Source organism: Grammomys surdaster, unplaced genomic scaffold (genome assembly GCF_004785775.1).
Source record: "Grammomys surdaster isolate TR1022 unplaced genomic scaffold, NIH_TR_1.0 126679, whole genome shotgun sequence".
In the NCBI taxonomy this organism is placed as follows: domain Eukaryota; kingdom Metazoa; phylum Chordata; class Mammalia; order Rodentia; family Muridae; genus Grammomys; species Grammomys surdaster.
The window spans coordinates 2,852,374-2,867,635 of record NW_021621467.1 but is presented as its reverse complement, the minus strand read 5'-3'; the positions used below and the strand labels follow the sequence as shown (position 1 = coordinate 2,867,635).

At 34.2% G+C, this 15,262-nt stretch overlaps 1 protein-coding gene across 2 annotated transcripts in view; it reads left to right on the top strand.

Annotated features, from left to right (window-relative positions):
• Epha3 (EPH receptor A3) overlaps positions 1-15,262 on the top strand; it is a 305,965-nt gene that overhangs the window by 81,671 nt on the left and 209,032 nt on the right. For both annotated transcript variants that reach the window (XM_028761158.1, XM_028761157.1), the window contains exon 3: positions 6,434-7,094. In XM_028761158.1, coding sequence (XP_028616991.1) covers positions 6,434-7,094 — 661 coding nt within the window. The remainder of the gene's footprint in view (positions 1-6,433; positions 7,095-15,262) is intronic.

Genomic DNA, 15,262 nt, shown 5'->3' with positions numbered 1-15,262 from the left:
TCAAACAAGTGTAACTTCATTGACTTTGTCTGCCAGCTCTGCATCATCCATTATCAACTTCTGGTTAACAGCAACAACAAAAGTATCACAAATCATTTCTCTTTATAATCTCCAAAAATTTCTGGGCAAGGCTTTATTTCTAGAAATATTTCATTCATGTGTTTAAAGTTGATTAAAATTTCTACTAATAGGATATTTTAGAAATCACCACCAAATATCATCTTATGAGCATACTATAAAATATCCTATTTAAAATCAATTGTATTTCATTCATAACAGAGCAAATATATTGGAGGAACATAGTCTATCTTCTTCCTGTTTACTGCTGAAGTTTATGATAATGCATGATTCACTATTATACCAGGTAGACATACAACCCTGTGTTTAGATTTACTCAGTTTTCTGTATTAAGATCTTATGACTCCTTGTGGTAGGAGAAAAGGCTATCCTGGTAAGCTTCTGTGTAAGACATTCCTATGTCTTAGTGGATTTGGGGTACAAAATGAATTTGGAGTACATGTTTAACTGAGTACTAAACAAGACATGTTAGATAGTTTCACTGTGACTCAGAAGTTATCAAAGCTGGAATTGGAGCATGCTGTCAAGCCATGCTAGGACGCTAAACTTGTGAAGACCAAGGAACGAAGAGAATGCTTCCTTTTTCAAACAAATATTTGTTACATTCAGCTATGTCACTGAGCATCAGAACAAAATAAGAACAAGTGAGGGAGGGAGCCTCCAAGCAATATGTTTTAGAAATTGTCTGGTTAGCAGCTGGCTAGAATCAGGAATCACTGAAACAAGAGAGTTATACACATCAGAGTTAGAGACAAGGCTCAGAGTATAATAGTTCTAAGGTCTCCACATAGTTCTGCTTATTCCCAACTGGTAGAAGAGGTCTGAAATGACAGACAGAGGTATGGTGGAACTGAGCCATCTGTGGTTCTAGTGTGAGTCTTGGGATTTTATGAAACTAAAGAACTGAGAAGGAAAATGGACCCGTGAATCTACCTCAGATGTGCTGTAAAACTTTAAGACAGAGCCCAAGACAGGTGTTCACAGTGGACCCAAGGATCCCATCCACTCAAGCCTTCTGGGGACCTGGTGTCTTTAACAACATCCTGTTATAAGTGTAAACATAACCATGACCTACACAATATCCTGCGAATCCTAAATAGAGACTTTATGTCACTCATTCCTGACTGCTGTGCTCGCTCGAGATCTTTTGCTGCCTTTTCTCATCAGCAATCCCTAGTCTTCTCACCTTCTTACTGGCTTTTCATCTATATGTCTTACCTAAAAGAGGCTGCTGTGTTTCCTATATTCAGTTAGATTGTTCTAATATCATTATCAAATGTCTAGAGGTTATAGTGGGCTACGAGTTGTATATATAAAAACTTGTCACCAGAATTCCCAGCTGTACCTCCAGAGCCATGGCTCTGTTGACATTTATCTCCTTGACATTGGTCAAAGTCTTATCTTCAGTGCTGATTTCCTATCTTCTCCCCTCCTGATCCACTGAGCCCAAGCACAATGCTATATACACTCACGTGCTCAAAAAAGTATCTTTTATAATTCTATTCATTTGCTTCAACTCTAATATTAAACTCTTAGAAATATATCCATGACTGTATGCTCAAACATATGTACACGCTTTTGTTATGAGAGTCAGCTAAAAAAAGAATGTATAAGTAGAAGTGCAATGATTCTGTTGACATAGCTCTGCTGTGAGCTTAGTAGTGGCATCTTTAAAGAGGGTGCCCACCCGTTCACACGTCCAGTGCTGCTTCAGGGAGAGTGTTCAATTATTTCTGGGACAGACAGTGAGGCAAACAGTGAGGGTTTTGCACTGGGTATAGCTATGCCAAGGGAAGAAATATATGGCTAAGAGGCATGGCTGGAGAAAGGACAATCTCAAAACCACCTAATATCACAATTAACCATTAGCATATTAGGAACGCATAGGACTATGGCTTCATCTGAACCATTGGAACCTACAAGTAATTTTAAACAGAATAATACTTTCAGTGACATTTTAATTTTAGTCACCTGAAAATTCTTGAGAAATCAGTATTATATTTTTAGATACAAAGTTACTTTTCTTATTCATTTCCTCCTACATAGTGGAATTTTGTATGTGCTAAATAATTGAATATTTCTCTCCTTAGAAAAAAGTATTCCTACTTTTATTGTTCTTACTCCCATTTCACAACTCCTGAAAAAGTTTCTCCGTGAGGGGAATTAATATAAACCAATATAAATCTTTAATTAATATAACTGAGGTATACATGAAAGGCAGTTATTAGGTTAAATGTCAATTAATTATTAAAGGTATTTATTTTTCTGAAAAGTACATTGACTTCAGTAGAATTTCAGGAGCTTTACTTGCTAGAGAATATTAATGAAATCTCCTGGGAAGAAGTTGCAGAATGATTTCTCAAGCACAGAGAGTGTGAAGAGTGTTATAGTTATAGTGATCTGGACCATGAAAAATAGGGAATTCCATCTGAACTCTTTGACTAAATAATACAGATTTTGAGTATGGTTCTGGAAAGCAGGTTAAACATCCCAATTGATAATTTAGGAAATTTAAGAAAATATATTTTTCATGCTTTTCTAAATAAGGCAAGATGATTTACTCCTTTCTTTAGATTTGTTTTAAGATAACGAAGAGATGAAAAATACATCCAATACTGCAAATTCTAGATATTACTTCGATGTGTTACCTGTATACTTTCTCCATTTTTGTCTTAGGACAATTACTATATTGTATAGTATTTTAACTATTTCTGGATAAACACATTAGTTCTGAGGGGAGGGGGAAGTGGTAAAGCTGGACATTGTTTACATTGATAAAGTATATACTTCCAAAAAGAGCTTTAGCTGACGATGCTGGCATTACAGATTTTAAGAAAGAAATATTACCTTAGAGTTTAGATTTCTGCTGTTGCTTTTCCTCAGCTATTGCTGGTTAGAGACTCTGGCTTTGTAAATGGAGATGGCAGCCCACCATCACTTACAGGCAATTAGGTCTTCATTACAAATTAATGAAGTGGTAATTGCTCCCTGCAACCTTCCCAGTGAAAAGCATGCTGATGTTGTTTGCATTATCTTCAGGCAATTCATAATTCTGTATTCAAGAACTTGTGATGGCTTGCCAAATTAAACTACAATAAGATTTTCATAATTAAAGTCATATTTTACATCAAATTATGAAAATCTCTACAGAATATGCTGTTTGAAGTTTAGCCACATATGGCTTATCGTAAAAGAAATTTGCAAAGGACTCATTGATCAAAGTAAACAGTCCTTTATTGTTATGAGGAACATTAGATTTTAAAATGTGCCAATTGATTTTTCTTATTTTACAATATCATGATCTGCCTATAAGACACAGAATGCATTCAGAGTGGTATTATTATTCAGTATAGAACACTTCCACAAAAAGTTGATTACTGACACCAGAAAATTTTGGAATACCTAGTGCAGGCATTTTCCCTTCTAAAATTGATCTGATGCTTTAAATTTCCTTTAACTGTGTATTTGTATCCATAGATACTTTGGTATGAACTCCTTTGAACCAAGAATACTCTTGAAAACATTCCTATACAATCCATACATGCAATGAATGTTTGAAAATGTTCTTGGAGATTGCTTTTAGTTACAGTAAGAGTTTGAGGCTGATTTGGTGTTTATGTTTCTCCTTTGGTATCATGCAGATAATTTTCCTGTACCAAACAATAAGAGTTAGGGGTAAATGCTCTATGTGGGTACTACCTCAACTTCTCCATTATCATGAGTTGCGTAGGTGTTATCATCAGCAATGTAGCTTTGCCATCAGTACTTGGAAATCAGCCTGTAGTCTTGACAATGAAGTGATTTTTTCAGGTGTTTTATAGGGTGCCCTTTAGACAACAACTCAGTTGAAATCAGGTCCCTGTATTGGAAGCTTTCTTTGGTGACCAACTGGGGCTCTAATTTCCCCTATTTGGTGATTTCATTCAGATTGCTCTCATTTATGTATGTGTTTTAGGAATCTTCTCCTGTACTAGGTTTGATACTACCCCTCAAACGACTCTTAATTGGAGCTGTTCTCCCACGTTTATTACTTGATTCCTTTTTTCTTGCCATTCTCCATTGTATCTTTTTATTTCAGTCTTCCTTCAAGCCATCCACAAATATATATTCAATTTTCCTTCCCTGGGAGATCGTTCTACCTGCAGACATTTATACCTAACTTCTGTGGTTCTACAGATTGTGGCTTGATTATCATTGACTTACCAGTTAATATCCACAAGTAAGCAAATGCATACCATATTTGTCTTCCTAGGTCTAGGTTACCTCACTCAGGATGACTTTTCTCTAGTTTTATCCATTTACCTTCAAATTTCAAGATTTTAAATTTTTTAATGCCTGAGTCCAAATTACCCATTTTTCTTCATTCATTTTTTTCTTTTGAGGGAAAACTAGGTTGATTCCAATTCTGGGTTCTTATGAATAGAGCAGTAGGGAACATAGTTGAGTCCTTGTAGTAGAGTGAAGCATTCATTGGGTATATGCTCAAGAGTAATACAACTGGATCTTGAGGTAGACTAACCCTCTTCTTCCTGAGAAACTAGACTATTGACTTCCACAGTGGCTGTAGAAGATAGAACTCCAACAACAAAGCATGAGTGTTTCCCTTACTACACACCCACCCTTACCAGGATGGGGTGTCACTTGTTTTATTGATCTTAGCCACTGTAATAGGTTTAACATGATATTTCAAAGAATTTTTTTTCAGATGTTGAACATTTTTTAAAAGTCATTCTCAGCATCTTGAATCTCTTCATGAGCATTCTCTATTTATATCTGTGTCCCATTTTTCAAATTGAGTTATTTGTGTTCTTGACTTCTAGTATTTTAGTTGTTTATACATTTTGGATATTAGTCCTCTAGTGAATGTGTAGTTAGTTAAAACCTTTTCCCTTCTGTAGGCTGCTGCTTTATCCAAATAACAGTTTTCTTTGCTACACAGAAGTTTCTAATATTCATAAAATCCCACTAAATAATCATTGATCTAAATGTTTATGCTAATGTTGTTCTGTTCAGAAAGTCTTTTTCTGTGTCAGTGAATTCACTTTCTCTTCTATTAGGTTCAGTGTATCTAGTTTTATGTTGAGATCTTTGATCCATTTGGAACTGACTTTTGTGCAGGATTGTATATATGTATATACACACATATATGTATATATGATTATATACATATATCCTTCTACATGTTGCCATTCAGTTTGATCAGCACCATTTGTTGTAGATGCTGTCTTCTTTATGATGTGTATTTCAGGCTTCCATCAGTCGATATATATCTGAGTCTTTAGTTTGATTCCTTTGATCAAAGTGTCTGTCTTTGGGCAAATACTATGTCTTCACATTTTTAGTTAGAGTTATCCAAAGATATTTTATAGTATTTGAGGTCATTGTGAAAGGTGCTGTTTCCCTGATTTAGTTCTCACTTTATTTGCAGTTTGTATATAGGAGAACTATAGAAAGTTGTGAGTTAATTTTGTATCCGGCTACATTGTTGAAAGTGTTTTCAGCTGTAGGAGTTGAATATTTTTGGTCACCTATTAATACTATCTTATACTTTTACTTCTTCCTTCGTATCCTCTTAATGTTTTCAGGTTTTGTGTGTTCATTTGTTTGTTTGTGGTATGTGCGTATGTGTGTGTGTGTATGTGTCTTTGAAAGAGAAATTTAAGTACATATTATAATGAACACCATTAGAATTGATCTCCAAAATTTACAAAGTCTTTAATGTTTTTTGTTCTGAGACTCAAATAAGAGACTTTGCACATTATTGACAAGACTCTGTCAGAGAAACATATGACTAGCTCTAATAATAATTTCTTATGGTTTCTTTCTCATAAGTTATATCTTTATATATTACATGAAATTTAATGTTTAATTCATTTCTCATTAGTTTTTAATAGAGTATTGCAAATATGCATAGCTCAAATTTTAGTAATTCTATTTTAGAATAAAAATCTAAATTTTTCCTAGGACAATTCATCAATTATACTTACAAATGAATTATAGCTAAACTGTTATTGAATCACTGGTCATCATTCATTCCAGGTTTTAATGTTGAAATATTCAACTTCACATAATAACTTGTCCCATGGCCTTTTCCTAAAATTCTAAAACCTTGCAGTACAATGCAAATGTATTCACTTAACTATGAACTACTTTGTGTCACTAATTTGAACAAATCTCACCAATAATAAACACACCTTAGAAGGTTAGAAGTGTGGCCATAGATCCCTACATACGTAGCACAGAAATCTCTTGTTTATGTTGTATCTCTTTTGATGCCTTGGCTCTCATCCTGTGTTGGATATCATGCCACTTACATCACTAATTTTGCCTCTCTCTTTTTGCTTTGACACTTCAGTGGGAAGAGATCAGTGGCGTGGATGAACATTACACACCCATCAGGACTTACCAGGTGTGCAATGTCATGGATCACAGCCAAAATAATTGGCTGAGGACAAACTGGGTACCCAGAAACTCAGCTCAGAAGATCTATGTGGAACTAAAGTTCACACTGAGGGATTGTAACAGCATTCCATTGGTTTTGGGGACTTGCAAGGAGACCTTTAACCTGTACTACATGGAGTCTGATGATGATCATGGCGTCAAATTCCGAGAGCATCAGTTCACGAAGATTGACACCATTGCCGCTGATGAAAGTTTCACTCAGATGGATCTTGGAGACCGCATTCTAAAACTCAACACTGAGATTAGAGAAGTGGGACCAGTCAATAAAAAGGGATTTTATTTGGCCTTTCAAGATGTTGGTGCTTGTGTTGCCTTGGTGTCTGTGAGAGTATACTTCAAAAAGTGCCCATTTACAGTGAAAAATCTGGCTATGTTTCCAGACACAGTGCCCATGGACTCCCAGTCTTTGGTGGAGGTTAGGGGATCTTGTGTCAATAATTCCAAGGAGGAGGATCCTCCCAGGATGTACTGCAGCACAGAGGGTGAATGGCTGGTCCCCATTGGCAAATGCACTTGCAATGCTGGGTATGAAGAACGAGGGTTCATATGCCAAGGTAAGAGCATTCGCCTTTCTTTAATGTTGAAATTTTCTCTTGTGAGCTTATTAATTGAAAAGTAACTGAAATAAATTAACCTGATTTGATCTCACTTGACAGCACAACATGGCTCTGAATGAGTAGTCAATTCATATGCTAAATTATTCCATTGATGTGTTGATTCATGATCTGTTGTGAAATATTCATGGGTAAAGCTCTTGAGCTCTAGGCTACACCCTGTAGAGGTGTCATATGTGTTTTTTCACTGTATTTTAATGTATTTATTTAGTTTGGAGGATGGACACATAACATGGTACATTGATGTTAAATGTATTAAGACAGTTTAAGGAAGTCAATTCTTCTGTTAAAATTTGGATCCTGGGTGTCAAACTCAGGTTACTAGGCCTTAACAACAGTCAACTTTATAGACTGAGTCATTTTTCTACCATGAGGTGTTATTTTTGAGGTTTTGCTTGAAGCAGACTACATTTGCCTTTTCTCTTTCTTTCTTTCTTTCTTTCTTTCTTTCTTTCTTTCTTTCTTTCTTCCTTTCTTTTTTTTTTTGACACAGAGCGTGAAAACATATGTGGCACTCAGCTAATCTAATTATAACAGAATTAAATATTATGGCAACTATAACTGGTTTCATTTATCTCAATAGTATTTTCTTTTTTTTTATTGGATATTTTATTTACATTTGATATGTTATCCCCTTACCCCATCCCCCACCCACCCGGGAACCCCCCATTCCCTTACCCCTCCTCCTTCTTCTCTGTGGATGTAACCCCCACCTATCCCCCCACTCCCACTTCCCCACCCTCAAAATTCCCACCCCCTGGGGCGTCCAGCCTTCATGAGGTCAAGGATCTCATCTTCCATCTGTGCCCGGCAGGGCCTTCTACTCTTACATATTCAGCTGAAGCCCTGGATCCCTCCATAAGTGCTCCCAGGCTGGTGGTTAGGACCCTGGGAGCTGTGGTTGGTTGGTATTGTTGCTCTCCTCATGGTGCCACAAACCCTTTCAGCTCCTTCAGTATTTTCTTAATATCTATGAAGTATGGTCTGTTCTTCAATGAAAGTTGGCTACTAAGAGAATGCTAAATGCTTTAAGAAAATTATTTTATTTAAAATTCCAGGACTAATGTATTTGTATTTGCTCTTTTGGTGTTATTGCTTGTTGTTGTTTGGTGTGGAAGTTCTATAGGTAGGGAGGCAAGAAGAATCTGGGGAGTAGCTGAAAGAAGGAAAACATAATCAGTTAATATTGTATGAAATATATTAAGTAAAATATTTTTTTAAAATTGTACACTAAAAATATTATCTGTCCCCAATATTTTACTTTTCTATTACCTAAGACGTTATACATATTTCCCCTGAGCTTATATAATGCATATTTTATGCTTTAAATAATATTAGAAATCCTGTATTTTGTCATCAGTTTGAGTTTTTTTAAATATGTGTATTTGATGTAAAAATAACTAAAATAAAAATATAATAAAATATTTTTCATATAAAATTATATATATATAATATATATGATATACATCATATATATGTATATGATATATATAGTATATCAGACATGTAAGATTATAATCCTGTTACATTCAAAATTTCAATGTGAAATTAGGTAAAGTTTTAAATACCTGAATATGCTGAAAGTATTAATTATATTGATGGCTACAAATATATAGGAGAATATTAGAGAACAGTCAAGTAAAATTTGTTCATTTTCACACTTTCATTGCTAGTAGGCCATGTATAGAAAAAAGTCTGGGTATTCAGCAATCACTGTTCAGAAATCCTTATAAAGAAATGATGCGCCCAGGTCTCAGGAAGTCTAACCGGTGCTCTTAACCACTGAACTATCCTTCTAGTCCATGTTTTCATTTTGAAATTGACATTTTATTTTTAAATCTAAGGCACCCTTCTAGCCTATATTTTTGTTTTGAAATTCATAGCTTCTCTTTAAATCTTAGTGTAGTAGTTTGAAAATTGAGATAGGTATACAAAGTAATTGGACCCAAAGACTAAGTTCTCAATTTTAGCCCCATTGCTTTCCGTTTTGACTAATGATGACAGAAGAAGATATAAAAGAGTATATATTTTATGGGTGTAATTGAAGAAAATAAGGTCCCAAGCGTTTGCACAAAGCAGTAAGGAATCTCAACAAGCCTGATATACATTGTTTATTTATGATGTCATTTTTTGTTTCAGAATTTTAAGGAAGAATTGTTACTTAAAAGATAATTTCTGGGTTCAGTAAGTTATGTTTGGGTGGCAACTAATAAAATCTGGATTTATATATTGTCAGGAACCTTACACTTGTGAAACTGTGAAATGAAATTCAGTTAAGTGTTCCTCACTTTATTTATCTTATATTTTATTTATTAGTGCAAAATATTAATATGGCAGACAAAGTAGAAATGTAGATAAATAAGTCATCAGATCTACATTCCAGTAGCTCAGAGTCTACTCAGATTTAAAGATGCAAAAATTAATGATACTACTAGAAGACAGACAAGTAAGTCTTCTGTCCTGTATACAATGAGTCTTGACAACAAGATAGTAGAGGAAGAAATTCATATTAAAGATTGTAGAACTAAACATAAAAATTGCTAATTGTGGCTTTGTATTGTTTTTAGATTCATTTGTACTTGCTTACAAACTAGTGAATCTTACACATTCTAGAAGAGCGAGTTCCCATTGGTTACCACGTCACTGTAGTGCAATCCCCAATATGTACAGAAGACACATGAGAATGGTTTTATGTTAGTCCCTATCACAGAATGCTTTCAGAAAGTTTCAAATTTCAATTCTAGGCCATTTCTTTACATAAATAATGTACTTTGCCAATTATTTACTCTGATCTAGACAGTCAATTAGGATGCTTAATATTAAGTGATCTGAATGACAAGAATGCAGCAGGGCAATTACACCAATATAAAGGCTTTGTTTTCAACAAACACATCCATTAATTTTGAATAGAAACAAAATAGCAATCTCTAGAGGCGAAATTCTGAGTATGAGATTTTAAGTGTACATAGTTTATGTTTATGACAATACAGTTTTATGTACTATTAAACATTTTTAGACAGTATCATTTGGACCATGGATTTAAATCAACCTTTATTGAGTCATTAAATGTCCCAACTTGCAGGTTGAACATTAGAAACCAAATGACAAATATCATCATTGATAAAATAAACTTTTTTGTGTACTTCAAAAGTGTATATGTTGGGGCTGGAAAGATGGCTCAATAACTAGAGTACTTGCTGCTCTTGCAGAGTTTGGTTCCCACTACCTATGATGAATATCATATAATCACTTGTCTACAGTACCAGGTCATTCGAATTCCTCTTCTAGTCTCTGCATGCACATGTGTGGCACACACACACACACACACACACACACATTTGTCTTGTCTTTAAAATGTTCATCACTGCCCATGAGAGAAAATAGAGTATAAACACATTTTAATGTTTTTAAACATAAATATAGTTCAATGCAGTGCTCTGGCTCTCAAGGTGGGTTAATTTTTATGAGTATGAGGTCAGTCAGAGTTACTCTGAGTGTTTCACGTTATGTTGGGCTGTGGGATGAGAGCCTGTCTCAAAAGTTAAAGAAGACAATAAAAAATCAATTAACAAAGACTCTGGATATTTATCTATTGGTGCTACTGTAGAAAGAGGTGTTGTTGAAGGTGAAAAGTTACAAGATACTAAAACTCTCTGCAATAAGATGCAATGTTATAATGCTGATTCTCCTTTATTCCAATTTTCTAAAAAAAATTGGAAAAAAAGTTCTTCTCTCATACAATATATCCTGATTGTAGTTACCCCTCTCTCTATTTTGTCCACTCCCTCCCCATTGCATCTACCCTTTGAATCAGATCCCTATTTTTCTCTCATTAGAAAATAACTTTCTTGTTTCATATCTTGTGCTTATTCCTTTGTGAGGGTCCAAAAGGCTAAGTCTTGGAAAGCTGAGGAAATTATGCACCTTTATACTTCATTGATCATGCAATGGCAGAGAATAATATAGGAAGAAAATATTGGCAGACAAAGAAAGTTTTCAATAGTCACTTGCCAGTCAAAGTATGAAAACGGAAAATTTGTATTCCATAGAATAACGGACACTTAATACATTTAATGAGGAAAAGAAATAATTGGACGAAGGACCAGCCTCAGCATAAACCGATGAGGAGTGAGAGAGGATGAGTAATAATTCATGCATCAACTTGGCTGCCCAGAAACTCTTCTAGAGAATCTGCTCTACTCAAGTCAGCCAGGACTCACATTTAACAGAAGAAATTGTTGCATCTCTTTTCATTTGCAATGGATGAAATTTAAGTCTTGTATGTACTACATTCTAGTATGTAAAATAAATTATTACCTCAGTACTAGAATGTTATCCTACTATGCACAAGGCTTGGCTTTAACCCCAGCAATACAAACTAATAAAACTAAATGAATAACTAAAAATTAAAATTAATGAATTTAAATACCCTAAATATAAAATAATTCTGCAAAGCAATCTTTTTCTTGCAGCATTTAGTTACCCCTTACAATTACATATCAGCATATATCTTCACCAGCTTTTGGGCAATTTTGCAATTTTGCATTGATTCCAAGGAAACACTATGGTCCTTTCACCAGTTTTCTTTTTAAATCTCTGCTAATGAATTGTATTATCTGCTTCTGCTTTATTTTGAATAAAGAAAAGAGAATGCTGATGGATTTTTATATGGTCAATAATTGCATTTCAGGCAGATACCAGGACGTTACTATAAATACTTCTGCACATACAAAACTTGTTTAGACTTAGTGTACCACATACCTTGTTAATGTCACTGAGGCATCTGTTACTCTGTGCTTTGTCTGCAACTCATTTTAGAATGCTAACCTTGTTCCAGGGTCTGTTACATTAGATGCTTAATAGAAAAGTGTGTTTGATGTAATATTCCAAGACAGCTAGTCTTTTTTATTACTGTCCAAGATTATTTTCTTTACTGATAATTTAAGATACAAACTTTCCCTCTCAACTCTTTTCTATGGCAGCTCAGAAACTCTTAGAGCAGCTGTCAGATTTCAAGTCACTGGGTGATTTAAGGATTCATTTTGCTGATTAGAGGAAACAAGAAAGCAAAGACTTCACTGGAATATTTTTAGTGCTTTTTGAGTCTATGCACACAGCCATAGGCACCATCTAGAACTTCCAAATGCTTTGAGACTTGAAAAAATTATGAAAAAGATGTCTTCCTATAATTTCCAGAGAGAATATCCTTGAGGAGAAATGCTATAAATATCTTTTTTTGGCACTGTTTTTCTAGAATCTAGCAGTGACCGAGTAGATTCTCAACTGCAAACTGACAGGATGAAAATAACTGTGCTTTCTGACACCTAAAGAGTGTTACCATGCAAGTCCACAAGAGAACTTAGTTCATATCGTTTATCTTGAATCTTCTAGGATATTCCTAAACCTATACAAATAAAACCATGGGATTTATGTAGTTTGAAATGAGCACTTTCTCTATTAGACCAGATAGATGGACAATGAGTAAAATGTAGAGTTATCTAAGCCTCATTAAAATACAACAGATAGATGGTATGAAGGAATAATGGTATTTGAATATTTTTCTCTTTTGTATATGTTGATGAGTCTTTTATTCTCTACAAAGTTAGTCACTGCTAAATTTATGTTTATATACAATGAAGAACTAGTATCTTTTGAAAACTCTTAATATTTGAAACTTGTATTCATTTTGCTTACAGAAATCCCACTTACAACATTGATCCTTCCTCTATTAAACTTTTAACATGGAAATTACCTTATTTAGAAATAAAGGTTTTAATTTAGATTATTTAGATTATTCCTCTGTTTAAGATGATGGCTCCCTACTTTTACTTTGTCTTTAATATTTACATAACCAAAATTTTGAAAGTCAGTGAATTTATTTTTGCTTAGTAACTAATAACATAAATAAGTTTTCAATGAATATTTAATTAAACAAATATATTATAACAGCTCAGTAATAGCTATAACTTGATTTTATTTGGGATCATATGTCTTCTTTAAAATTTATATAATAAGTTATCAGAACATCAACTTGAAGCTTAACCTTCAGTGAACCAGTCCTTGTGGTTTGGCTTGTATTAAATTGTTCTAGTTACTGAAAGGTTCTTATCACCAGCAAGTGTGTGAGAAATTTGACTTGTGAATTTTGTAACAAAACAGTTTGATAATCTGATTCTTCATCCACAAATGGAAAGACCATGATATGACTACTGAAGATCTTCCTTTTCACTATGTAACATCCAGCAGTATGTAAAAGCTACACATCATTACTATCACCTATCAGCATCTCTGAAATACAGTAGCCTTCCCCTCTTCCTTCCTTGTTTCATGACTTGAACAAGAAGACCCCCACTTGGTATTCTTTTTGTTAGCACTTAGTGGTTTTGACAAGATGAATACTATCAATAGATTCATTTAGTTAGGCATTCATTATCATACCATCATCATCCAGTTTCTATCAAAGAGCCTGGTTTTCCTTTCTGAAGAGATTTCATTTATGCCTGGGGATGTAGCTTAATGGTATAATTCATGAGTAGCATAGGATACTACTGTAATCAAAGTGTCTTGAGTTCATCCTAGAGAAAAGGAGAAGAGAAAGAGAGAGAGAGAGAGAGAGAGAGAGAGAGAGACAGAGACAGAGACAGAGAGAGAAAGAGAGAGAGAGAGACAGAGAGAGAGAGAATAGAAAGAAAGACAGAGGGAGACAGGCAGAAAGACACAGGGACCGAGGGAGACAGAGAATTTTTAATGAGACCTCATTTTTAGTCTTATAAAAATTAGTCTACTTAATCCTGGATAAATTTTTTCTGCTGTAATTTTTAAAATTTTTTTTGCATTTTTTCCCTAAAATTTCATACATACATACATACATACAATGTATCTAAATCATCTCCACTTTCCTAACTCTTCCAGCCCACCCCACATATCTCTTTACAATCTTCATATCATTTTTGTTAGTTTTTCTCCATCTTCTTGTAAACATCAGTCACTTTGAAATTTTTCCATGTATTATTTGACCCACTGCCATGAGCTTTTTCAAGGAATTATTTCAAATATTCCATAAATTTATACATGAACATTTTTATTGTCCATTCAGAGACAGAGATTTGAAATGGCATAACACAATAATATTTTAAAAAATAAGCCAGTAAGTATAAAAATGTGATTGAGATTATGTTACAATGTGCAAGACAGTTAATGTTCAAAAACACTAAATCTATTTTTAAAGCATGCTTCTGTCATAACCTGTGCTTTTAAAAGAGGTGGTTGGACATAATGTCCTTGCTTTGAAGGAGTCATACAATTCAGAAATCAAGAAGGAAAAGACACATATGTTGAAGGGATTGACTTGACTGTGGGAGAAAGCCTTGTCTTGTTTTGTATGCTCTCCATGTATAGTCATAATCTCTTAAATACTCTAAAAATAATGGAGATGCTGAAAGTTATGGGAATTATGTGTCTGATGATATCACATGAATAACTATGTGATATTACAGGAAATATTTAATCAAATTATGTCACAGTGCTACCTAGAAAGTAATTAAGGTAAAAACTTCAAATAGAGAATATTAGCAGAAGGGAGCCTATTTGATTTATGATTTCTTATGTTATCATGATTTATTTTTTGAGTCTGGCTAAAGACAAACAATATAAATTTCACCCATATAGGTGTATGCTTAAGATATTAGAAAGATTTGTGCATTCTTTCTTCTTTATAGACTACAAATCATAGTTTTAAAGTAGTCCTAGATAATTTAATTGCAAACATATGTAGGAGGTATACAACCATGGTTATACTTGGGTAGGTGAATCTTGATCTAGCTATTCAAATATTCCAGGGATTATTATTCAAATAATCAGGGACTAGTAATGCGCAATACAAATAATCTTAAAATTTGCTAAGAGTTCTACAAATGCTAAGAACCTTAATCACTGCTTTAAAATTTTTTCATTTAGTTTTATAGTCTGTCTCTCTCATTCTCTCTGTGTTTGTCTGTGTCTGTGTGTCTGCCTGTCTGTGTATCTGTGTCTGTGCCAGTTTGTGTGTCTGTGTCTGTCTGACTCTCTCTCTCTCTCTCTCTCTCTCTCTCTCTCTCTCTCTCTCTCTC